Source organism: Carassius carassius, chromosome 37, assembly GCF_963082965.1.
Source record: "Carassius carassius chromosome 37, fCarCar2.1, whole genome shotgun sequence".
NCBI lineage: Eukaryota > Metazoa > Chordata > Actinopteri > Cypriniformes > Cyprinidae > Carassius > Carassius carassius.
Window position 1 is genome coordinate 15,074,088 of NC_081791.1, and position 27,348 is coordinate 15,101,435.

General features: G+C 35.6%; 1 protein-coding gene across 8 annotated transcripts in view; it reads left to right on the forward strand.

The window, feature by feature from the left end:
* LOC132118139 (paired box protein Pax-7-like) overlaps window positions 1–27,348 on the forward strand; it is a 52,901-nt gene that overhangs the window by 16,335 nt on the left and 9,218 nt on the right. For all 8 annotated transcript variants that reach the window (XM_059527711.1, XM_059527713.1, XM_059527712.1 and 5 more), the window contains exons 5-7: window positions 2,831–3,027; window positions 10,397–10,562; window positions 10,731–10,927. In XM_059527711.1, coding sequence (XP_059383694.1) covers window positions 2,831–3,027; window positions 10,397–10,562; window positions 10,731–10,927 — 560 coding nt within the window. The remainder of the gene's footprint in view (window positions 1–2,830; window positions 3,028–10,396; window positions 10,563–10,730; window positions 10,928–27,348) is intronic.

The window sequence follows — 27,348 nt, forward strand, 5'->3', positions numbered from 1 at the left end:
CTTCCGTGTCACATGATCCTTCTGAATGCATTCTAATATGCTGATTTGCTGCTCAATAAACATTTATAATTATTATCAGTGTTGACAGTAGTTGTGCTGCTTAATATTTTAATATTGGAAAGCGTGATGGATTTTTTCAGGACCATTTGAATAATAAAAAGTTCAATAGAGCAGCATTTATTTGAAATAGATGTAACCGTATAAATGTATTTACTGCCACATTTCAATGAATCTTCTTTTAAAAAAAAAATCATCTTATAGACTCCAAACATTTGAACAATTCATTCACCCTCATTTCTTTCCTAACCTGTATGACGTATATATATATTTTGTTTTTTACAGGTTTGAAATGGCATTAGGGTGAATAAATGATGACTGAATTTTCAAATTTGGGTGAACAATCCCTTCAATGTCTAGCCGCATGTAGGGAAGAACAAATATATTCCATGTTGTGTCTTTAATAAAAGTGGTGGCCACTTTTCACAAAAACGATCAGTATAGATCACTGCACTGGCCTCAAGTGGTCGTCATGGCAAGTCAAAAACAAATCACTTTGTCACAATCTCTCCAAAACCAACAAAGGGATTTAAAGAACATGAGTTCCAATATATATGTACACTTCAGTATGATTTTTGCAGAATGTTGGGATGAGGGGAGAGTGTTGGCAAAATGAATCTTAAAAGAAAAGGCAAAGGAATTGATTTAATTAATGCGGCCTCATGTCCTACGGCCATATGTAATCCGTCGAGAATTCCTGAGTGTGAGCTCTAGGAGACAAAAAGACATCTACCAGAGGACTCTTCAAGTGGCCTGTAATGAGAACCTCCCTTTAATCCCATAATTCCTTGTTTAATTAAAAGACAGAGCTGGCCTGGAGTCGAAGCCACTTTGATGGCTCTTTCATTGTTGTGTTTTTGTTTGGAGGCTATATTTGGGATGTTCTGTCCAACTGTCCAACAATCAAATAGAGAAGTGCAAACATATTCATTCTGTACTGTGGTGTTGCTCTTGGTTAGCTTTTGTTTTTGTGGCCAAACCAATGTCAGGTATAAAAACATGACATTTTCACATTTTTAATTTTTCAAATCTAGAACCTTCTAACAAATAAAATAATTTGAACTCGAACTTGGGGAAAGAAGCCAAATGTTAAGAGTTTGTATAAGCATTTCTGTTTCTCAAACTCGCCTCATTGCTGTCCCCTATGGTGTGGAATGGGTAACAGATCTGCCGTTGTTGACCAGATTGAATGTCATTGAATTACCTCTCAAATTCATCTTGTGTTTCACCTGGCCTGAAAAACCAGTTCTCACTGTATTTTACTAGGAAACAGTGGATGCTTAGGGTGTAGAATATATATTTGAAAGCTCACTGTTGAATTATATGTACATAGGGCTGGACATTTATACAGATTTCCTGTTTCAGTTCAATGCCATGGGTGGGGGGCAATGCCATAAAACAATCATTTTGGGTTCCTCGAAGTATACATTCCATAAACAGCCTTTAACAGAACCATTTTTTCTTAGTGAAAAGAATTTGAATCTAAAGATCCATTTCCCTCTTTTGTGCAATGGAAGTGTTCTATGGATCTTAAAGGTCCTTCATGGAACCATCAATACCAAAAAAGAATCTTTGTTTTATAAGTACAGAGTAAATAAAAGATCTTGACATTTTATCATATATCAGGATCTTTTAAATGAAGATGGTGACAAAAATTTTTTTTACCCAGCCTTCACATATTAGAAAAGGCAAAGCACACCCCACTCGGCTCCTCTATAATCAGCCCTATTCAGAGGGGCTAGTCTTGGAAGCCCACACTAGCATTAGCCAATAAGAAGCCAGGGTTCAGCCATCACTAATGTAGAATTGCTTCAATTTAGCGGGAAGTCATGGCCTGGATTAAGGCCAGTGTCTGCAGAGCTAGGCCCCCAATGCTGCTGAAGGGATTTTCGAGGATCAGCCCAGTGCCAGCCAAACTGGAAATAAATAAGGAATCAACTCAAATGAAATGATAAAAATGGGCTGTAAGATCTTCCCTGTCATATATGGAAATGTGACTAAAGAATAAGACATAGGTAGATCTTTTTGAATCTCTATTGTTAGAGAGTTCTTTTTTTTTTGCCAGCATACTTGTCAAGGTTTCATTCTTACTTAATTCTTGCTACAATTATTTGCAAAGTTATCAGCATCATGCATACACACCTGTATAAAGGTCACTGTTTCGCACAGCACGGATAAGCTAATGTGTCATTTTCGTTTCATCACTAAGCTACTCGGCTTGAATTGCCACCCACACACCTCTGGTTTGCATCAGATCAGATTTGGTCTCATTGTTTCTCATCTTTTCTTCAGCTAACCACTAAACAGAAATGCTGTAGTTGACATGGCTGCATTTGACAGATAATCCACCGCTCTTATTTTGAAGACGGCAAGATCGCAAATGGCATTTAATGAAATAAACTTGAGTTATTTGCAAAGTGCCAGTTTTGTTTCATTTTAGCACCGGTACGAGGATCGCTAAGGTGGTCTGCGGAGATTAACTCCCCCCCACTTTTCCCTCTATGGCCTCGGGGCGAGCTGGGATTCGCACTGATGTGGGATTGTATTTACAAGAGCTTCGCTTATATAAATAGCTATCCATTGAAATAATATTCGCTTGAAAGCCACATGAATCCGTTTCACCGTGCTGCAATCCATCCGTGTTTCGGGTCCACATTCACTTACACACATCATATCAGTATGTTGACAGCATTCGTGAACAGAGAGCTTTCTGGTAAGTGCATGACTTTTTTTAATGCCACGCACAACATACTCAGCTCTTTCGTTATGACAGGTCGAATGGATGATGGCTCAGACGTGGAGTCTGAACCGGACCTGCCCTTGAAGAGGAAGCAGAGGCGCAGCCGGACCACCTTCACAGCCGAGCAGCTGGAAGAGCTGGAGAAGGCCTTTGAAAGGACACACTACCCAGACATCTACACCAGAGAGGAACTAGCCCAGAGAACCAAGCTCACCGAGGCCAGAGTACAGGTATGGCACTGCCAAATACTAAAGCAGTTTCTGCAGTTGCTAGATATATACATAGTTTGACTGAGATGCAGATCAAAATGTTTAATTGAATCTTCATCATTCTGTTCATAAAACTTAAAAGGATAGTTCACCTAAAAATGAATTTTCAGTATCATCGTGAACACACATAATGTAAAACTGATGTCAAATGGGTCCAATTATGTTTGAAACCTGGTTAGTTTTTAAGTATCTTCTTTTGAAGAAAGTAAGTCATACAGGTTTGCATTGACATGAGGGTGAGTAAATGATGACAGAACTTTCATTTTTTGGGGTGAACTATCCCTTTAATTGTGCTCATCTATAAAGTTTACTTATGAAAGGATGGTACCCGTAAAAGTTCAGCTATGTGCTTCCAGGTCTATAGAGCTCTAAAGTGTCACTAGATCTTCTGGACTGAGGTCCTCTGATTGATGACGCGTGTAACAATGCAACTGCTCGTCTCAAAGAAAGCGCTAGAAAAACACAGCAGGCCTCTTCCTGTCAGCCATATCGGAGAAACACGATCAGGTGGCTAACATGGCACTACTTCTGTCAAAGTTGGCTTGAAATGAAAGCTTGCCCTATCTTTTTTCTAAATGCGTGTTATTGCGATCTTATATTGTGAATAATTTATCCATGCATGCTTCATTTACTTCATCAAAATGTCAACGTCATCTTTTAGAGAAATTACAGAAAATAATGTTGTATGTTTTAATCGAGCGACTCGTAATCAAGTTACATTCTTTTCTGTCAAGACATACGTGATTCAGTGCATAACTGAATATTTGAACGTTTAAAAACATTTGTGTCACTTATGACTTTTGCAGCATTCACACAACACTGAGACTTGTAGTTGCAGAAACCACACTGGTATGATTTCATTTGGACCAATGCATTTACATGATGAATTGCTTGTTATAGTCTTGACTACATTTGAACTTTAAAAGTGCATGTAAATGTTGCAGAGCATTCACAGGACTTTGGCTCCGTCTACCACTGGTCCTGACAGCTTGTCAACCATGTGGATAGTTGAAACAATGAGAGGCGGGAAAATACAGTAGAGTTATGGCAGCAGCTGTTGGGAGCAAAGGGAGGGGGATAAAAAGAACAAGAGTGCATTCCTGATGGATTTCTCACTTCAGCTTTTGGCTGGGATCTTTTCTTCCCACCACTTTCAAGCCCACCACTGCTTCTTGTAAAATTTGCTGCATATCAGAGAACATCCCACACACTCTCTTGGGACCCCTCTCCACCAGTTACATTAATCAATCAAGAGCTTGTAAAAAAATATGACCGCTCACAGAGGCCCCGCTACCTGCATCACCTCTAAAATGGTATGGGCTCGTGGTCTTCATATGCTAATGATCTGGATGTTACCTTAATGCAGTAATGTGTAGTGAAATACCATGTTAAGTCAATCTGTCTTGGTTATTCGATTTTGTAATAAAAGATTATTTGTTTTAATAAGTAAACTCTGTATGTCCCAAGCTGAGTAAATGACATCACTGCATAATTGAAATGCAGCTGTCTCTTTCTTTTTCCTCTCAGCCACTTTTTAGTTGGCAAAATTGACTTCACCACCTTTTGACTTGCCAAATGTCTTACTCTTTCTGTGATTTGACCACTTAATAAAGCGGAAGACACTTCATTTAGCATCTTTTTTTGCTTAGCAGCATTCATGACTTTGTTTCAAATCAGAATTTATTTGTTATTACAAATATTGTTGGCTCTTTGACAAATGGCTTTGGATAAAAGCGTCTGCTAAATGCAGAAATGTAAATCAGTCAAATGTTTGTGCCCAGAAAAAATGAAAATGACTCCATTTTGGAAAAAGCTGACCCATTGTGGCCTTGTGGCAGGCTTTTTAGCAAAGAGAAGATATCTTGCTGGCAGTGTCAGAGATCCTGCAGATTTTTTTTTGCCATGTCAATGAAAGGAGCCCCATGGGACATTTGGCCCTTTTGTGCATTTATGGTGACTGATGCTAATTAGACAAGTTCATAAACATTACATCACTTCTGACCTGTATATGTCAGAGCTGAATTAGATTTTAAAAATTGATGATTCAATCATGAATATAAATTCAAATGTTCTTTTGCTGTCAAACATTTGGCGGCATGTTGGATGGAAAGTCCAGATCATTCAAAGATCATATGAAACCACCACATCCTCAATATCCTGGCCCAACAGCTCATGCTTTGTTTTCTCAACCCTGTCATGGCCCAGCAGTTGGTTCTTGAGAGGCCAAGCAGATTGTGTGAGGATCTCTGGCTCGAGATAGCTCACATGGAGATGCCAGGGCTCTGGGATCATTGCTTTTGTGGAGGGGAAGGTGTCTGACCCTGTTGGCTTTTGGCAGACCCTGCAGCCTCAGTGTCAACCCACTTGTGTGCAGCTGCACTGACACAGTATCCAGATGTCTGAGAGAGAGAGAGAGAAACTGGGAGAGAGGGAGGGAGCATTCCTGCTGCCAAAAAGAGGAAGTCAGACATGGATCAGTGAGGATGTCAAAGGCTTTAATTTATGTGTTTGGTGCTATTCTATTAGGTGTCATCAGTCTGTCACTGTGGTTATTCTTAACCACAGACACTTTACTCATGCTTCTACTGTTTTACTGCTCCTTATGACAAATCAGAGGAAGTGATCCATATCTGACTAAGTGCTTCCAGGTTTTACAGCACTGCTGCCTGTCTGTCTGGTTCATTGCATTTTGTAAAGCCAGAGGGAAAAAACTAAATGAATTAATGGAGATTTACAGGAAATTTCATAGGCAGTGACAGTTATGTCACTTCAAACTGTTAGACAAGAAATCTTTGTAATGTGTTCATGGATCAGGTTTGAGGTTGTGGTGTGACCACTCTGAAATATGATGAAGATAAACAGATGGAGGGGGAACCTAGACACACTACATTATCACAATGAAAACTGCCTGTATATTTTAGATTAGATTATGAATAATGAATTAAACTAGATACTATGACCTAATTTTGACATACACTACCTTTAAAAACTTTAGGGCTGATAAGATTTTAAATGTTTTTTTTTATATAAAAATTAAAAAAATATTCTGCTCAAGAAATATGTCTTATTATTATCAGTGTTGAAAACAGCTGTCCTGCTCAATAGTGGGAACTGATATTTTTTGATCAATAGAAAGGTTTAAAAGAACAGCATATATTTATAAATCTTTTGCAACATAAACCTCAATTAGTTGAATGCATCCTTGCTGAGTAAAAGTAATTTCGGTAACACTTTACTTAAAGCCTTTATGTATAATGCATTATAAAAGTAGTTTTAATGCATTAATTAGGCTTTGTAATGCACCTTATAATGTATTGTAGAATCTAATGAATAATAGTAACAACAGGTAATATGTTAAAACACTTATCAATTAATTATTATGCAATGCATTTAAAATTTAATTATTAGAATTATTTCTGACAAGCTATAACATATTACAATGCACAGTATGAATAATTATAATGCATCATGACCTTTAATAAACCTTTATAATGCATTATACATAAAGGCTTTAAGGAAAGTGTTACTGTCAATTCTTTCAAAAAATAAATGAAAAATAAAAATCTTACTGACTCCGAGCTTTTGAATTGTAGTTTAAACCTGTTAGGCATAGACTGAGGAGACTTAGTCCTACCACATGTTACGTACAAGCAGGTTTGAAGATGTGTCCACTTCCTCTCTCTATTCTGGCACCCTTTGATCCAATCTGGAAACAAGACTTCCAGGGCACAAATGTCAGCCCCCTGATGTGGAGTCATATCACATGAGTTGTGATTGATCCTTGCAAAATCTGGAGCCAATAATTCTATACTTATGCTGCTGGCTCACATAAAAATGCAGGATTTCAATGAACAGATCAAACAAATATGTGAAAGTATTATATGTGTGTTTATATGCATATATTTATGTTTATGTATAATGATGTTTATAAAAACCACAAAGAGGATATACATGGACTACAACTTCAACTGAGTTTTTCAACTCTCTCTTCTGCTGGAGAGATGCCTCATTTTAGCGGGTATTGCCACACTGTTTACTTCAAGGCCCAGTCCAGCCAGCCTCGACCCTCCATCGTAACCCATCCTGTCCTGCTGCCCATCCAGATTTCCACAACCCCTGTATGGAGCCACTGAGACATCTGCCTTTTTTACGCCTCTCAGCTACTGTTATGTTCTTTTTTGCTGTGAAATTCAATCACGTCATCCAGGTTTTACGCCTCGTCTTCCTGTCTGCTCACCAACCACCCTGCACATGGCCAACTGTAATCCTAGGAAGACATATAGCCATCGACGTCCAAGAATGACGGCGAAAAAGAAAGTGAGAGGAACTGATAGGATGGCCCGGATGATTGATATTGGACGAGAGCTCGAGATGCTGGCTGAAAGTGGAATGTGAAATCATGACACAGTCCACAATCAGATTTGTCTTCCATTTACCTCCCTTCCTTTTGTCTCTCCCGCTCCCCCTGTTCGCTTGGAGATTGAGAGAATATTGAATTGAATTTTTCCATTCCATTCCCTCCAAACCAAATGCAATCAAGCAACAGCTCCTTCAGCCACACTCCACCAAATCTCCTCTCTTAAATGTTTTGCCAAGCGCCAAGCGAAATTATTTGAACTCTTTCAAAAATACAAAATGAGTCGGCCATCTCAGTTGGGCAGTGTGCTTTGTGTCTCAGCTTGGGCATGGAAATGAGAAGAGTGGGGAATTAGAGGGAACAGCAGAGAGAAAATCCCTGCTCAAGGTGCCTTTGCCATCGGGTTCCAGAATGGTGCATTCAGAAGCCCCAGCTCGCAGCAAGCCTCTTAGGAGATCCATTGAGCGTGGGGTGGCAGGCACTCTAGCCTCTAACACTGAGATACGCAGCTCCTAATGCCTTGTGCTACTCTCCACTTCTCGTTAATACCAGAAACCATCCTAAACTAAGACATGTAAAGTAATGGGACTCATGTCAGCGGGACTAGTGGTTTTATGGGAAAGGTCGTTGATGCACGGCATTGTTGAAAGAGCAGTGTGGGACAGCTAATGGGGGATGGTTGAGTACCGCTAACATTTATTTGAATGAAACAGATTTTTACTGGCATGATTTATTAATTAACACTGAGAAAAGAAAGTTTAGTTCTTGATGTTTAAAAAAGTAACCTAGGGTTATGTGGTAAGGATGGGTGTTGGGAATGTGCTTTTTTAAAGTAGTTGCTAACCGTGTGTGTAATTAGTCCCCCGGTGTGTTTAAAAGGGTAATTATATAGGTCTTATAGGTGTTTCCAGAGTCGTATAGGTGTTTCCTAGTTTTTGTTTGGATATGGTAATGGAACAGGAATTTTTTCAAGAAATGCCATAATTGTTGCTTTTGCCCCACGGGTGGGATTTTTTATGATAATACATTATTAATAATAATAAAACTATTTCATTTCATTTCATTTTTCCTATTACCATAAAGGCTACATATTTTTAAGAATATATTGCATTTATTGAAAATATCTTGCTGTAGACTGCTCTCATTGGGTCACTTGAATTTTAGATTTTATTAAAAATGATCAGACCTTTTATCTTGCTTTGTCACTTTGTGTATAAAGATTGAAGGGGAGCCTGGGAGGATAAAAGCAAGAGGCAGAGAAAGAGTGTGTACTCATACAGTATGTCTATGCCAGCCCCTTGATCAATGCCCAAGCTGAAAGCGTCATTCTTGAGGAGCTGTTTAAAAAGGGACGCCCTCTCTTTGTGGTCTGATTCATTGAAGGGCCATTGTCCCCCTCTTTCACTTCCACTCACAATGGTGGGGACCATTTGAAAAACAACAGTAGATTAACTGCACTGCCAGTGTATTAAAGTCTGAAGAATGGCCCCTCTGAGGCATAGATCAATGTCATTCACTCTTTTGCATACACAGGGGCAGCGCCTCGGCCCCAGAGAGGTGCAGGTTACTGGCCGTGCTCCCCTTCCAATGAGTCACATTAGAATGAAACTTTGAAAACGTGTCTTAATGTGGCAGAGGCATTTCTTTCTTTCTAGCGTTCATGCTTTCTTTAAATAGAGGCTTTTTTCATTCAAAATATCACTGAAATGTTTGATATAAAAACACATTTTCTACATTAAAAATAATCTATAACACTAACTTTTAAATGAACTATTAAAAGGATAGATCACAGCAAATATTTAACCCTTTAAGGGTTATCTCTTGAAGTGCACTTTATGAGTACATGTTGGAGTTAGTCGAATAAAAAATAATGACTATAATTTAGGGACATCCCTCCTAGAATATTATGAGGTCTTTGTTTGTGTTTTTTCAGCAACACTTTAGTGTAAGGACCATTTCTCACTACTAACAAGTTGCTTATTAGCATGCATATTTTTAACACATTGGCTCTTTATTAGTACTTCTAAAGCACATATTCTGCATGACCATATTCTACATCCCTAATCCACCCAACACCTAACCTAAACAACTACATTACTAAATATTAATAAGCAGCAAATTATAAGTTTACTGAGCCAAAAGTCAGTTAATGTTTGTTAATAGCGAGAACCTTAAAATAAAGTGTGACCATTTTCACCTAAGCTAATATAGTTTTTGTTAATATATTGAATTACATTTCTGTTTGATTTATATTTTCTAGCGGCTTTCATTTTATTTATCATATCATAATTTAGTACTAGAAATGTTGCTTTTGTGGAAAGTAACATTATAAAATACAATTAATTTAATTTACTGTTTCAATTTATTTCAAGCAATGAACTTTTTTTAATGGTTTTAGTTTGGTTAGCAATAACGATTCTGCTTCTAATTCAAACAGATTTCATAAAAATGAAAAACTTGTGGGGAATTCTTTATTTATTTATCAGGACAATGCATATTAACAACAGTACACCTGTAACATGCCAGAGTTAGCCAATGGCTAATTTTCATCTGTAGTCCTGTTTGCACAATGGCATCCTAAGGAAATCACAATTTTAAAAGTTTGCATGTACATACATCTATATTACATAGCTGCAGAAGACAAGAATTGTGAAAATGTAAAATCTCACTACAATAAGTTCTAAAAAACAGCATTATTATACACACAGGCATTAGCGTCATGTAGCATGCACTGTCAATGCAACAGGTTAAAAAACATTTGTTAGATGAATATAAAAATACATTTTAACAGCATAAGCAGGGTCTTACAATAATACAGTAAATGCGGTTAGCATCAAACAAAAACGAAATACATAAAGTAGAATACATTTATAATATCAGCCATTTTTCATCACTTACTAGACATTAAATTAATAATTAGTTTAATGGTATTGACCAGAATTTCAGTTCACTTATTTTTATTTTTATTTTTAGGTTTGGTTCAGCAATCGTCGAGCAAGATGGCGTAAACAAGCTGGAGCCAATCAACTGGCAGCATTTAACCACCTGTTACCTGGAGGGTTTCCACCCACAGGCATGCCCACTTTACCAACATACCAGCTTCCTGAGTCCACCTATCCTTCAACAACATTACCACAAGGTAAGCAAACCCATGTTTTTGTGAAGAACTTGAACCTTTTTTATATTTATTTAATACTTATTACACAAACTCATTGAACGGCAATACATGTATGGCAATAAAACAAAGGTTCCCATGATGTGTTTCTGAATAATTCTCTGATGTAAATAAATGTGCTGTTTATCCCAGACGGCAGTGGCACGGTGCATCGGCCCCAGCCGTTGCCCCCCTCCACCATGCATCAGGGCGGGCTCTCAAGCGACAGCAGCTCCGCCTACGGCCTCTCGTCCAATCGCCACAGCTTCTCCAGCTACACCGACACCTTCATGAGCCAGTCAGCGAGCAGTAATCACATGAATCCTGTGAGCAATGGACTATCTCCACAGGTCAGTAAGGGTCACTGGCCACAGTGTTTAAATACTCTTCTCTATAGCCACATGTCAAGGAGTCTTTCAAGTGGAATTATGAGACCTCTCTGAAGATAAAACTGCATATTCTTTGTGTGCTGCCATGTACGTTTGGTGATTAGATGCGTCTCATGTGTACTGAGCAGACATGTTTTGGAGAAATCATCTTCTAGTGGATGATACCCCCCTTGTGCTCGAGAAGTGTTTATAAGATAATGTTTTCTAATTAATATTCCTTTGTTTTACTCACTCTCCTAATTAATAGAAAGATTGAATTGTTTGATTCTAAGAAAATGAGTTTTGAGACAATACAGGATACCCTAAAGAGAAAAAATCCCATATGCAGTCATAGAGCTGCTAGCTCTGTGCCTCGTTCAGAAAAGAGCGTAATCTCACTGAACTAATGGATCTGTATGTTTAATTGTCTAACAGTCATTTTCAAGCATTAACAGACATTTTAATAAGTCGGGGTGTTTTAATTAACTAAAAGGGAGCAAAAGAAGTATTGTCTTTGAGTCCTTATTATAGAGGAAAGTGTAAAATGGAAAGCCATTAAGGCTTTTCTAGATGTTAGTCCTTGTGTTTCTAAGCAAAGATTCTTGTTAAAGACGTTACGTAGCATTCTTGAATAATGGAGAGTAACAAATATAGGACTCATTGCTCAGGGTTGATTCCTAAAAGCTAAATAAAAGGAAAATGGCTGCTATTGATGCACTTCATTGGTAAAGAGTGTATTACAAGCAATTATTCACCATTAGTGGGCAGTTCTGCCCACTATAGCCAAGAAGATCTGACTAACAGGCAGAAAATAAGATTGAAATGGTGTGTAAGGAGTTGAAAATGAAATTCAATACTGCATTTGTCCACAATTACCCCCTTGTTCACACGTTTTATGGCCACTCCCCCCCACCCCCCAAACATTTCTCAAAGCAGATTGGAAACTGGTATTACAATTTTTTTTCCCAAAAGAGAGGAAAGAATTAGGGATTTGATGACAAAAAAGAGATTTTCTCTTGTACTGCAGAGTTGAGGGATAACATAAGCGTTTCTCAGCATGTTTGATTGTTAATCGTAGTGGAGGGGCTTTAAGTACTAATGCTTTCGCTGCAAACCCGCATAAATAACTGAACATGATTCGAACATTTTTATACAATTTTTGGGAGTGTTTACAGCCAGAAATAGAGCAAATAACAGCTGTCTATTATATTATTTATTTTATTTTATTTTATAAAAGCAGCAATTTTTATAGATGCTGCATGTCAACAAAAATTCTTATTAAAAACAAAAAGTGGATCCCATTGCAAGAAACAAAAATAATCCACGTCCAGGCACTCACATAGCAGGCAAAATATAAAAAGCCTTCATTTTAAGACAGGGCTACATGTTAATTAAAATTAATATGAATCAAATTATGGTGCACTGCTTCTTCATTGAATTTTCTATAAATTGAAAGGGGATAAATGAGGATATATTTTCCCCCCATGGTTTTTGTAAGAATCTCTCACTAAAATGAAGATGGTTCACCCTCCATCCAACCCCTCCTCAGCCCCCTAACCTCCCCACCTCTGTCCAGCCCCTCTCGCCCATCTCCACATGTCACATGTGGCTATTCCATCAGGCCATTATTGTAGGAAAAATTAATGTTCTCTTTGACAGGAGTATCATAGTTCAACCCCAGCATCACACTGTGCCTCCATGTCCATGAAAGGGCCGCCAGTGCCCCACAAGGCAAAGACCCTCCCATTCTTCTCAGCTACAGGGAGTCCACATGGCAGTCCTTACAAGCTTGTTTTTGTACATCACAATTTTCTACATCATTTGTATAATCTATTGTCTTTCTTTTACTGATAATTCCCCCTCTAGTATTTTATTTTAACACATTCATTTTGTCTTCAGTGAAGACAGTTCATGCAAATCAGTGCAAATAAGTAAGTGCATGCAAGTGGTGCAATTTGTGTTGTACAGAGGGTGCAGTTTTTCCTAAATAGTAGAGCACTGTGGAATTGAGAGCTTTTTTTTCCTAAATAGTAGAGCACTGTGGGATAGAGAGCTTTTTGTTTGGTTTATTTGCTTGTGAAATCTTATCAACCATTTTATAAGCTTTATAGCCTAAAGTTGTTGTCATAGTAGTGTAATGGCCTCTCATTTGTCTAGACAAACCCTTCTTTGACACTGAATTTTTACTGCTGCTTTGTGGCACATCTAACTGACAGTTTCAAAGTCATTCTGCTTATTTTTTTTTTCCATTTATGAAACATCTGCATTTACCTCAGTTTCCTTCTGATTTCTTTTATATTTAGTATCCTGACTTCTGAAGTTTGACTGTTTCTCAACAGTGGATAGTGAACTTAAAAAGAAGTAAAACAACATTTTTGTTTTTCCACCATGCTTCAATAGTTTATGGCACTAGTTTATCCCTGTTATTTAATACCTTTTGAGCTCTGATATTTTGAAATCTTTGCTGGTCAAGCTCATGCATATTACCAATATTTATTGTAACTTGACTGGTTACACAATGACAGAAAAACGGAAATGTAATATGACAATGACAAAAAAAAAAAAAAAAAAAAAAAAACGAGACTGTAGTAAAATTTGTATGTAAATATGTTAATAATATCTATATATGATGCTTTTTATATGGTAGTTGTATATGTAGCAACTATATATTTCAAAAAATTATAAATATAACATATTACATACAGTTTTGTGTGGTCTAAAGATATATGTTAAATGTTAATATATGAAATTGTTCCAATTTCTAATACTTTTCATATATGATTTTGCTTCATATGACAATATATGTACATATATTACATTTGTAAATGGGAAAATTTGCTATACAGAAACACCTGATCTAGAACAAAACTTGATTTAATTTTAATTTTAATTTTTTCATTGTATTTCGATTTACATGAAAATCTAGTGCATGCTTGGAATGACTTGTCTTTCAGTTTAGGAAAATGTGAGAAAGATGGGCTCATTTTCAGTTGTGCATTTGTCAGATTGTGTGGATGGACCACTTTGCAGCTTCTGTCGAGTGGAGAAAACTTGTGGGTTTCAGTAAATGTGCTGTGATGGCTGCTTGCCAGAATGAAATGCAACCCTGCTGGATTCACAACACCAACAGGTGCACAAGCCTCTCTCAGTCTTCTCATGTGCCAGCAGAGGCAGAGCGCTTCTCACTGCACCTCTGGAAAACACATTAAACAGGACTGCAGCTTAGTTCGGATGAAAATTATGCAATGCCAGACCTAATCTCCATTAAGCCCACTTTTGGACCTGATCAGAGCTATGGATGGACTTCTATGGCCTTGACTGCATGTCTTTTCTGTGTTTCATCCACTGCTGGACTTTGAGACCAGTCCAAACATTGGACATGTGGAGAAGGAATGAATGCGGTAATAAAGCCGTACTACCACAGTCACTCCTCCTCCTCCAACAGATGCTTTGTGCAGGTGGCTGATTGGGTTTTACAGTGGGAGACGTTCTGCTATGGTTGTCTGATGTGTGCAGTGTTTCTGTTGTTAGTTGTTGTAACTGGAGAAGAAAACAACACACACCCGTTTTAATGAACAGGTTTTACTAAAACCAACCATTCAGTATAATCAGTCATGCTTTTTGTTTCGGGCCCCGTAGCAACAACGCCACCCCTCAAGGCACTCGAGTCATCTAGTAAAGCTTCCAGAGCCATGTATTAATGAGCATTACTGCAATTTCACTCTGCAACATTAGTGTCAGATTGATTGGGCCGTAACGGGTAGTTATTGTGTGTGAATGCAATATTAACAAAATTAACAAATTATTAAAACTATCTTGTTATTATAGTCATTTAATTGTATTCATTACAAGATTTTTATATTTATAAACATTTTATATTTAATTATAACTCATTTATATTTTTTTCATTCTTTTAGAATTTTTTTTATTTATTAACATTTATACTTATTTTAAAAAAATGTTTTGCCTTAGATAACAATATATGTATATTTATTCTTACATTTGATATTATAGTATATATATGTTATTTTATATTATAGGAGATTTTTGTATTTATTTTCATTCATTCTTTTTTATTGTCTTAGATTTGTATTTTTATTAACATGTATAATTTATACATTTATATTTATTGCAATTTATATTTACTTTTTTAGAAGACATTTGTTTACTTTATATTTTACATTTATATTTTATTATAACAATACATGTATATTTCTAACATTATATATATATTTACTCTTTTAAGAGCCTTTATATTGATTTTGTATTTATAGGCTACATATACACATACTTAATTTATTGTCTTAGGACACTTTTATATGTATTTCAATTGATAATTATTTGTATTCATTCTCACACACACACACACACACACACACACACACACACATTATACATTTATATTTACTGCATTTTATATTTACTTTTAAGAAGATGTTTATTTTCATTTATAATTATTCTATAATTATTCTCTTAAATTGTTATTTTATAATACATTATTATAATATATTAATTATTTACAGGATTTACATAATTATATTATATATTAGAATACTTATACTTATTTTCATTTATATTTATCATTTATTTTTATATTTATTCTCTACACTTTCTATATTGAATAACAATGTTATTTTTATTTTACAACAAAATTTCATTCAAAAGAACTTAAACTGTTAAATTAAACTATTTAGTGATTTATCAGTGTATTAGACACTAATAAAATTGTAATAAATTGTAAATAAAAATATATATAAAAAAACATTTTGGCAATGCTGTATATTAATATAATACATTTCAGCATTTCAATCAATACTCTTTCAAACAAATGCATCCACAGACTTGTAAGAGAAGAGAAAGAAAAATGGCAAATATCATTTTGTATCATTTTGTGTGTGTGTGTGTGTGTGTGCAGTTGGATGATTTGTGTTTTGGAATGAAGGAACTTTGGCTAGCATTTGATGTTAGGAAGGGAGAGCGAATAGGCTGTGTTTCAGCACTGGGGGATCAGAGGCAGAGCAGTGCTCACCAGCTCTCCCTTTGATCCGTATCCCCAGGCCTCCCTGCCTGAGCCACGCGCACAACTCAGGCCTCACCAGTGATTCCTGACAACTGTCTGCTAGAGATAAGGGAGGGGGACTCCAACCTCTCTCCTCTCCTCCATTAGCACAGCAGCCACTTTAAACTGGATGAATTATATTTAAGAAGCCTGCACAGGGGTTGCCAAAAAAGAAAAAAATATTATATGAGAGAGAGGGGGTGAGAAAGAGAGAGAAAAAGAGAGAGAGAGAAAGAAGCTGATTGAGTTTTGGTTCACTTCTTTTTTGCAGCTTTTCGACGAGACATTGTGCACCTGAATGTCAATGAGAGAATCTATGTGCCGTCTCTGCTATTATTACCAGTGCGGTATTAAGCTGCTCGCCGGGCACGGTGTCAGCTGGCATGTGTCACCATCAACAAATCAAAAGACTAAATACATGCATATTTACATCACCCCCATGCTCCGAGAGCAGAGGAGAAATACTTGTTAATTAGAACCCGTCTTAAATACAGATGCTGTTTCAATTTGGCAAGAGTTAAAAAGTAAGAGGCTTTAAAAAAAGAAAAAAAAGAAGATGAGACCTGCTCAGAAGCTGCCAAGAAAATCAGGGGAATTTAAATCATATCCACTGGCAGAATGTTTTCTGCATGAATTTATTTGGTTTCTCTCTCACTTCCTATCTTTTCCCCCCTCTCTAGCGCAAGCTGAGAGAAATTGAAGTTTTGTGCGTGTGTTAATGAAACATAGTAGGTTTCTCAGGTCACTCAAATACATATGTAAATTTCACATTGAACATCTCCAGCGGGTCTAGACTGAAAATAGAGTGTCTGTCCTATAACCCTATGTGTGGAAAGACAGAAAGATATTAAGAACGGTTTAATTATGATCTCCACTACATCTGCTGATTATTTAGAGAGAAGCAATGGCCTTAATCAGGGTAAATGCCACACATATTTTTTTATTTCTTAATTTTGCTGTATATTCTTTGTTTTGTCTATTTTTCATACATGATAAATGAAATATTGTGTCTAGTAGAGTCCACACATTCTCATTACTGGGCCTCTCTATTCATTGCACTTTTTCTGCTCTTCATTTCTAGCATCTCTGATCTGCTTCACTCTCTTACTCTCTTTACTCTTCTTATTCTCTTACATAGATGAAAGGCTGCAGCAGACAATAAGCACAATTTAAATTCAAGAGTGTTTGTGTGTGAAAGCGAGCTGTTGCATCCTGATAAATAAGGGATATAAGAGAATGTGATTTACATTTATCTCACAGAGGCAGCCCAGGAGATGAGGATTTAAGCGAGACCAGTACACTCACTGCATTGTGGCTGAACTGCAGGAGAATTAACTGTTAGGTTGAAAAATACTATTACTTATTAATATTACCTCAGCATTTACAATAGCCTAAATACCCGATTGCATGTATTCATGCATATTGTATATTTGTTTCCATAAGATAGATTCCATAAGCTATAATCGTATTTTCTTATCATGAACAAGGCAGTCCTCGAATATTTATTTAAAGCACTATAAAAAGTGCTTGAACAATATGAACATACATTTGTACAGCTATTATTTTCATAAAGCATTAATGAAGTCTATTATTCAGTTTTTTTATTTATTTTTTTATTAAACAGACATATGTGTGTCTTAGTGGTTACATATTTCTAGACAAGGAGTTGCTGGGAATAGAAAATTGTTGTATATCTCACCAGTAGAGTTTTATTTATGTCTTTATATATTAATTAACTTTTTTTGAAGATTATTGTATTTATTAACATTTATATTTATTTTTATTTATTGCTAGATGATTTTTATATTAATTTACATTTATATTTTATTATAACAATACATTCATATTTATTCTTAAATTTTATATTTACTTATTTGGGAGACTTTTATTCTCTATTATTTTATTTTACTATTATTCTATTTACATCTATATATTTTTATTTATTTTCTTAGGAGACTTTTATATGTATTTTCATAATGATTTTTTATTTATTCTCATAGATTTTTATATTTATTTTATAATTTTATTTTTATATTTTATTATAATACATTTATGTTTATTGCATTTTATATTTACTTTTTTACAAGATTATGTAAGATAATATTAATTGTATTTTAGAATGTATATACTTATAATTGTTTGTATTTATTGTTTATATTTATAATTTATTTTTATATTTATTGTCAGATTTTTTATATTGAGTATTTTTATATTTTATATTATTATTAGCAACTTTACAGAAAATTATTTAATATTCAGTAGTAGTAAATATGTATTTTTTAATTATTTTTATGTTATTTTATTTTTAATTTTATTTTAAAATGTAACTATAATGACAGCTTATACTGATTTACAGTATGAATTATGCTAATCATTTGTTTAATTCTTTAAAAAAAATTAAAAACAGTCAATATTTATTTGATTTGATTTGATTTGATTTTTCAGCTGTGGTAACAGGACTATACACATACAGTGAGTGAGTCTACAGGGTCACTGAGTATGAACAGCAAAATTTCCAACAATTATGAACCTTATGAAAACACTACGAGTTGAGTTGAGTTGGGTTGGGGTGGGGTGGGGGGTGTCTTTGTGCACGTGCTTCCTGTTAGTTCCAGATGCCAGTGTGACAGGTGTGAAGTTATGATTAATATTACTGCCTCGCAAAACTACAACTGCCAATCACCCTGCCCCCTCCACAGTTTATGACAGACTTTTGTAAGCTTGTCTTATTGTTTTGGATTTTGTATGTAAAGCTACAATAGTTTTCTATTTTCTGTGATGTGGTTTTACAGCATCTCGAGTTTTTCCTCCCCCTCCTCCCCTTCCTTCATGCTCTCTCGCCGTCCGTAGCGCTGGAGTCCCCAGCTGGCTGACACTAACTGCCCTGCTCTCTCCTCTCAGACTCCAGCTGAGAGCTATTTCACTATTTATTTACATGTAATTATCCCTATGAAGTGCAGATATTAACACTGTCAAGAACAATTTGACTTGACATTCTTCACTAGTCCTGCTCCCTGCTGTTTTTAGCAAACAAACACCCCCTCCTCCCGCCTCCTACGCCAGCTCTCCACCTTGCATTATTCTTGGACGGCGTTAGCTGCTCCCGAGCCGCTCCTTGTGAAATCATTTAAAGCAGACGTTTAATTTGGCAGAAGCGGAGGCGGCGGCAGCGTCAGGCGTGAAAAGACCGGCGGGTGGGATGAGAGGTCAGAGGGGAATGTTTTTTCCTTGTGACTGAATCTATCTCACACATCCGCAAAACACTGAATAAAATAATCAGATTGCACCTCACACTTTTTCCTATATCAGCTCAATAGGACGCATTAACCTTTGGTTAACTCCAGGCCTTGTAGCACTTTAGGACATTTAGGGTCCAGTGGTACTGAAAAGCCTTGTCTGTATTACACTAGAGCAGACTAGCAGTGATTGCAATGCAAAATATTTCAAGAAAAAATGTTTTAAGAAGCGATTTTTGAAGATAAATACAAAGTGTCAGACTGTAGTGACACTGGGCAGCAAAGCAGACAAGGCTTTATTTATATGTAAATATAGATGGAAAAAAATTGGAAAAAATCCATCTATCCATCAATCCATTTGTTTACTAGATTAAAAAAAACACATATTAATATAAAAAGCTACTTGTTTTGTATTTTTTTATATTTATTGTGAACAATTAACTTTTGTTTTTGATTTATAATTAATTTCAAATAAATAGGTCCTGTTTGCTAAAATAGCTTTTGTTAAATAACTGTTTTAAGCTATTTTAAAATATTTATTATATATGTGCTCAGTACTTCCCCATGATGTAATATACAGAGTTTACTTGTATTTTTCTGTGCTGATTTGGGTGGACAATATGTGCAATTTTGCAGACTATAGCAGAGGAAAAAATTGTTGAGATGAAAATAGTACTTTCTTATTTGTAGCAATCCTGTTAATTTATTTAGAAATATTTAGGTAGATGATGTGTACACGTTTCAACAATTTTCAACAATTTCTTTGACAAATGCTATTACATAAATGGCAAGTATCACACTGAATTAATTGTGAAATGCAGAAAAATATTAGTTTTTTGTTTTTAAATGATGTGTATAACAATTTGTTTTGGGATTATAATTGTACTAAAATTGTACAAAATGTTTATTTTTCCATGTTTGTTTTATGTCTTGCCATCTGTCGGTGTAAGTGATTTTCTCTTTCACTATACAGGGTTAAAAGAGCCATATGCAGAATATTTCCTACAGATAACATGTTGCGAGAAGTGACAGCTTGTGTGGTTGCATGCTAATCGCTCTCATCTGGGCCCAGCTTGTCAATGCCCACTTTCTGTCAATGTCAATCACATGCCTAATTTGAAACAATTAAAGACTCCCCAGCCGCCTCAGCCTCCACTTCCACTCTATAAGAGAGTCTGTGCCATCCCTTCTCACAGTCAAGCACCCAACCCCTCTCCGCTTTTGGCCCACTCTTCTTTTCACTTTCAATTAATGTGTTGTGGCCAATTAGTGCAGTGACATCGAGCCAGGAGAGGAAATCATCTATGTCATCTGCTCCCTGCCACTAGGGGAGAGAAAGATCCCACGAAGGTCTCGCCGTAAACAGACGGGTCTTCTAATTACCCACCTCTGCCTCCAGCCGTGACAAAACCACTAATTGATTTTATGCAATAGTGTTTATTTAAAAAATATCCATTTTGTCTCTCGGGTGGGGGTCTTGTTTTGTCACCTTTCAAGGCGCCTGCACTGATGCCATGATGGTCTGATTCTCTATATGCTTGATAGACTCATAATGTCTTTTCTACTGTAGCTACTAGCTAATAGGTGATGATATATGGAAATTAATATATAGTGCATGATTAGCCCCTTGCACTTTTTATGTTGAGGCTTTATATTGAAGAATATCAGAGAGGAGAGCATTTTATAATAATTTCTGGAACTACAAACTGCAAAATTTGGGGTCAGTAAGATTTATTTTATATATTTTTTAAATACATTTTCACATTAAATCAAAAGTATAGTAAAGGTGTAACATTATTTACATTATTTAAAAAAAAATCTATTTCAATTAAATACTTTTCTTGTGAACTTTCTATTCACCAAATCCCTGAAACCCTGAAAAAAAATGTAACCTGGTTTCCATATAAAAAATATTAAGCAGCAAAAAAAAAAAAAAAATGTTAATGATAAACGAATTGGCAAATTATTATGTTTTCTGAGGAATCATGTGACAATGGGGACTGTAGTTATATTAAAATTGATATTTTAAAATGTAATAATATTCAAAATTTGACTGTCATCAAAAATACAGTCTTGTTGAGGATAAGAGGATTCTTATAAATACCCGATTGATAAATACCTTATAAATACCCTTACTGAATTTTTTTACAGCTCTTACTCTAACTTTTGAACGATAATGTACAATGGTGTGAATCTGGGGAGTAAGTAACTTGAAAGAATTATTATTAATAATAATAATATTGTTGCTGTTATTATTATTATTCGTGATTTATATTGTATATATTTTATATATTTTTATATATATATATTTTTTTTAAAGTGTGGATTTGGGGAGGGAGTAAATTGAAAGAATTGTTTTTATTATCAATAATAAATTATAACAAATAATATTATTATTTTATAGTAATTATTATTATTAATTATTTGTATTTTGTATATTTTGTATATTATTTGTAATTATTTATATTAAATGATTGTTGTAATTCTGTATGTTGTCACTTGTGGTGCAGAAAGACACACTTTTTTTTGGAACTAATGAACATCTCAGCATGAGTCATGGTTGTATTGCCCAGATCGGTGTGGAATTACATCACTCAACACTACCACGCTCAAATGTCCACATTTCCATTTCTGTGTTTTCCTGTTTGCTATCTTGCCTCTTGACATTGTTTGCTAGTTGATTCAGGCATTGTGGGTGTTGGGGTGTTTGAGGATTACGGCTTCTCTCTGAAAAGCGACTTTCCGACAAAGAATGGCAGCGCTTCTTTAATTACGACTACATTGCATCAGATATTGCCCCTGAAATGTAATGCTGAAGTCGGTGAGTGTTTTTATACTCATGTCACTCAAGAGAACATTGTGCTCTGTTTGCTAATCCCCAAATCCAATATCGTTTTTTGGAAGCATTGTTTTTTTTATGTATGTAATGTATTCACACCGCATCTATCCCCCTTAACTCAGTTCATTTACTGCAGCTGATCTCTGTTAGTATGATATTAGGACTGGAGGGCTGAGGGTAGGACATGTAACCTTCAGCTGTGCAGATAGCCTTGTGACATCAACCCTTGTAATTCCAGCTCCCTGCACAGGTGACATTTTCCCAACATGCTTGTGTATATTCCAGCGAAACGAGAGCCGCTCTCTTACACACCAGCAAATCCAGTATTGGACAGATTAAGCTGAGTGTGGATGTGCGTAAAAGAGAGATTTTGTGTATTGTGAGTTAGCTGGCCCACAGACACACACTGTCCTCCTGGAGTCTCCACCCACATTTGTCCTACTGCGCTCTCTCTCTCTCTCTCTCTCTCTCTCTCTCTCTCTCTCTCTCTCTCTCTCTCTCTCAGAGCAGGTGGACAGGCCAGATTTTGGGCTGTATTGTCAGGGACTGTCTTTTTTGAGTGTCTTTTTATGCTATAATAGCTCTCTACAGGGGATTCACCTACAGTTAAACCTACAGCATAACGCTTGTTGTTCTTAAGAGTGTATTTTGGTTTAAATAAAACTTATAATCTATTGACAAAACTTGGCAGCATGAGAAAACAGCTTCCTTTGTCTATAAAAATAGAAAAACTGATGAATTTATATATATATATATTATATTATTCAATTTTATTCATGTAATATATATTATATATACGCTTTATATTAGTATAATATATAATAAATGCATAGACTGATTATAATTTTTCATTATCTAATTGCTTTGATTATTATTTTTATTTTTAGGATATTATATTTTATTTTTATGAATATTTGTAGTCAATCATTTTTACAAAAATGGTATGGGATTTACTTTTTTTTTTAATTGCTGAGAAATGGCACAAAAAAAAATTACTATATTTTATATTTTAAACGTAATATGTATTATATATGCTTTATATTAGTAAACTATATAATCAAATGTATAGACTGATTATAACTATTATTTAATTGTTTGATTCATATTATTATTACTATTATTAATATTTTTATTCACATTTGCAGTCATCCGTTGTTACAAAAATGGAGTGGGATTTACTTTGAAACTATTGTTACTGACAAATTGCTATTCAATTTCACAAATAATTACAAAGAATTGGCAAGTAACAATGAATTAAATGTGAAATGTTGAAGGACACTGAACGAGTATTTGCTCGTACATCTTACAAATTATTTTTTGAAGTTGTAATTAATGTTTAAAAACAAAATGTATATTTTAATACTGTTATTGTTGAGTGATATCAAAGTTGTATCAAAGCCTATAGTAACCACTGGAACATGGCGTTGACAATATACAACAACCTCTAAATTTATATTATTTCTCTAGCAAGTCCTAAAACTCCTGCTTTAATTGGCCTCCCACCCACCAAATGACAACAGATTGTATCGTGATTTAGTTATTATTGATAGATCACATTATTAATAAAGAGTAGTGCTATTAAGCCATCTTCTGTGTAAGTGTTTAGTTCCAGTTTTGTTGAATTAGCCTCTCGTTTTTTTCCTGTCATCGCATTTCAGTTTTGTTCCAGTTAAGCATGAGCCTCGTTCAAAATCCAACAAAGAACCAAGTCACGTCAAACATTTACTTAGACAAAAAATATAATTTGACAGTTAAGGAAATTATGGTAGTGTGAAAAGCTTTCCTTTTTATTGCCACTGCGCTGTTTGTTTATCTGAAAGGATGCACATTGTATCAATTTCCAGTTTTACATTTACACTGCTGCAGGCTAGAGGGCTCTGAAGTAGAGAGAATTAATTACTTTTTATTATTATTTATAAAGTAATCTATCTGTTGGGAGACAGAAAGTGAAAAGGAGCGAGAGAGGGAGAGGAGCAAAACGCCTGCAGCTATGTCCTTTAAACTGGATCTTGCCTGGCATTATCTGCACTAGCAGCTCTCACACAGACCCACAACAAATGAAAGCCTAGCTACTGGGGGGATGCTTCACAGAATGAAAGAGAAAGAGAGAGAAAGAGGAAATAGTTGGGCTGGGGTGGGGGGTGAGGGCTGTGGTGGTGGGGAGTTACTTTGAAAGGGCTCAAGAAAGTTAAGTGTGTCTCAGCCGGGGTGTTCGCACTGTGTGCTGGTGTGGGTCGCCGTGGATTTGTCCTCTGGTGTTTGTGGGCCTGGAGAGTCGCACTGCCTGGGGATGTTGTTTTGTCAGCCAGATTGATTGGCAAATATTCCAGCTTCCTCCCACCAGCCGTATCAGATACAAAAAGGTTACACATGTGGAAAGAAAATCGATTTTTACTTCGCAATGGTATTATGGAAGGAAATAATAGATTACAAGTCTGCATCCGACTGGGCTGTCGACTCTACTCGGTTGTAGTCTTGGTTTCTAACTGCAGGCAAGGTTAATAGAGCTTATATATGTTGCCCTTTAACAGAATCGCAGGCTTATATTAAAAGTTTATGTACACAATTTAAGAGATTCCTAAAAAAATTATAGTGATGTACAGTAGGAACTTTTTCTGCAAACCATATTTTACTTAACTCTGATGCTTTGAAACTAATTTTAAAAAGTACTTTGATAGTTACTTAAAATCTATGGGTTAAATTTAAGGTTTTATTTGATTCTATTTTCCTATTTTTCTGTGTCTATTCTATATCTATTTAATTTTATTATAATCTTTTTTTCAATTTATAAAATTTCATTACCCTTCCCATTTTTATTTTTATTTTCTCCCTTTTTATTTTAATTTTATTTTCCCCTATTTTATTTATTACATTTTATCCCATTTTTTTTTACAAACTGATTGGCAATGTTATGATAATATTTTTACTAGAACATAATTTCATCTTATCATTTATTTATCCAATTTAAATTTTTTTCCCAATTTTGTTTTAAAAATGTATTAAAATGTTTAAAATGTATTTACAAACTGAGTAACAGTGTTATTTTCTATACTAATCATTTAACTTATAATTCTTTTACTTTACATAATGAGTGGCAATGTTATTTTCTGTGCTAATCATTTATCGTTTATTTATTCTAGAACATGATTTAATATTTATTTCTCCAATTTAACTTTTTCCCCATTTTATTTTCCTCTATTTTTTAAACATGTATTTACAAACTGAGTAACAGTGTTTTTTCTATACTTATCATTTAACTTGCATTTATCCTGAAACATTCACACTATTATAGTATCTTAAGAAAAGTGTCTTCTGTTTACTTTAAAAAACAATTCAACTTTAGCACAGCGAATCCCCATGACAAAAATTGTGGCTGATATGTGAGCCCTTTCTAAAATCGTTTCAGCCCTTCTGTTTTGTGGTTGTCCCACTGTGAGTGCAGTAGCCCATGTAAAGAGTTCACAGGCCGTCCTGCTGTTTGTTGTGTTTGTGTTGTGGCTCCATGTGCACTGTAAGTTGAATGTCCTAATTACAGCTGGCTGGGCGCTGCGGTTTAAGGCAGGCCTCTCTCTGCGCTGCGCTGTGCGGCGAGAGGATTGAGCTGACAATAGCCTCACCACGTGCTGCCTCTCGTGATAAAAAGCCAGGCTCTACCTCTCACCGTGCTGGAATATTCTCCGTTTGCCACTTTAATTGATGTCAATAAGGTTATGCTAAATTTGAAGATTTGAATAATTTGTCTTCCAGCACAATAATGGCATCACCCAGGCTACAGGCTGCTTAAGCGCAGGGCTGAATGGAGGTGTCAAGCACCCGGCGCTCTCTGCCCACATTCTGGGCTGACACCCCTTGTGTCGGCATCCCCCACTCATCTGATTAAAACACCACTCCTGGGGAGATGCTGAACTTACATAGGCTCAAGCTATACTATTAGCTCAAATTACCTCATATTACAGTGAAACGTCAGCATTTGGGGAATACAGAGGATTACAGAATTTCATGACTTCATTGTGATTTGCTGGAAATTCTTGTTATTCAATTTCAGACATTACATTTTGCAATGTAAAAGCTATTATATGATTTCAAAAGACTTGGAATATATTGCCTTTATGTAGTATGGGCACCTTCGTGGTGCTTTGATGGCGTTTTTGTAATTTTTAGAGCATAAAAAGGTAAATATGGCTAAGTCTTCCAAAGTCACATAAAGCTTTTTGTTGTGATGAACACAATGAAATTTGAAACAATATGCATATCTATCAAATCCTGCAAAGACTTCAAGTGATGCTAACTTTGGATCAACATACAAAACTGTCAAACAATATCCTTACGTTGTAAAACTACCCTTATATTGTAATCACACTGCTGCCTTATACATTTGATTTGTCTGCTTAACTGAATACATAATGTTAACTAACCATAACTTGTATTTTATTACTGCCATATGGACATTACTTTGATACACTCATCTGTGGCTAATAATAGAATTCTTCCCAAATGTAACATTAAAACAAGCATTTTCGATACAGCTGCTTTAAAACAATGTGTATTGTGAATATATGCTGCACATGGTGCCAGTCAGACAGCAGTGTTTGTCTTATGACTTAATGTTATTTCAATATGCTGTCTAACATCTTTAATACTTTGCTATTTAAAGTCACGATTAAATGGAAATAGCAACTGTGTTGTAGCATCTGTATTGTGTCATATATCAAAAAGTATTCTTAAAAAAGTCCAAATGTAAGGCAGTGACTTTGGTCTATCCGTCAGTTGTTGATTAGATGGAGGCAGATCTGAATGGGAGCTTGCAGTGTATTGTAAGAAAGGGGCGGAGTTTATACAAACAAATTGATTGGAGAAATCTTGCATACATCATCAGAATTATGAAGTCAAACATTTTTTGAGGTCAAACTTTTTTTTTTTTTAAATGAAATATATGCACAGGTGAATTGTTCACCATAATGTGCATAAAGAAAACAGATGAATTTCAGTTCATGCCAATATTAATATGCCATGCATTCAACACAATAGTCGCATACAGTCCTTTGAGGGGCATTTCATTTAACGGCTAGAGCTGAATATAATCAGACCTCAATTAAGCGCCTGTTAAATCTGTCTCCCCTCCAGCTGCCCATTCAGTCCCCTGTCGGGCGGGCAGCTTGCCCCTGACCCATCGCCCCGTGTCCAGGGTCATACACCAGCACTCAGCAGCGTGACAGCCCACTGTGTGCTGCCCCATTAATTAACACATTTCCCTCACTCCCTCCACCAC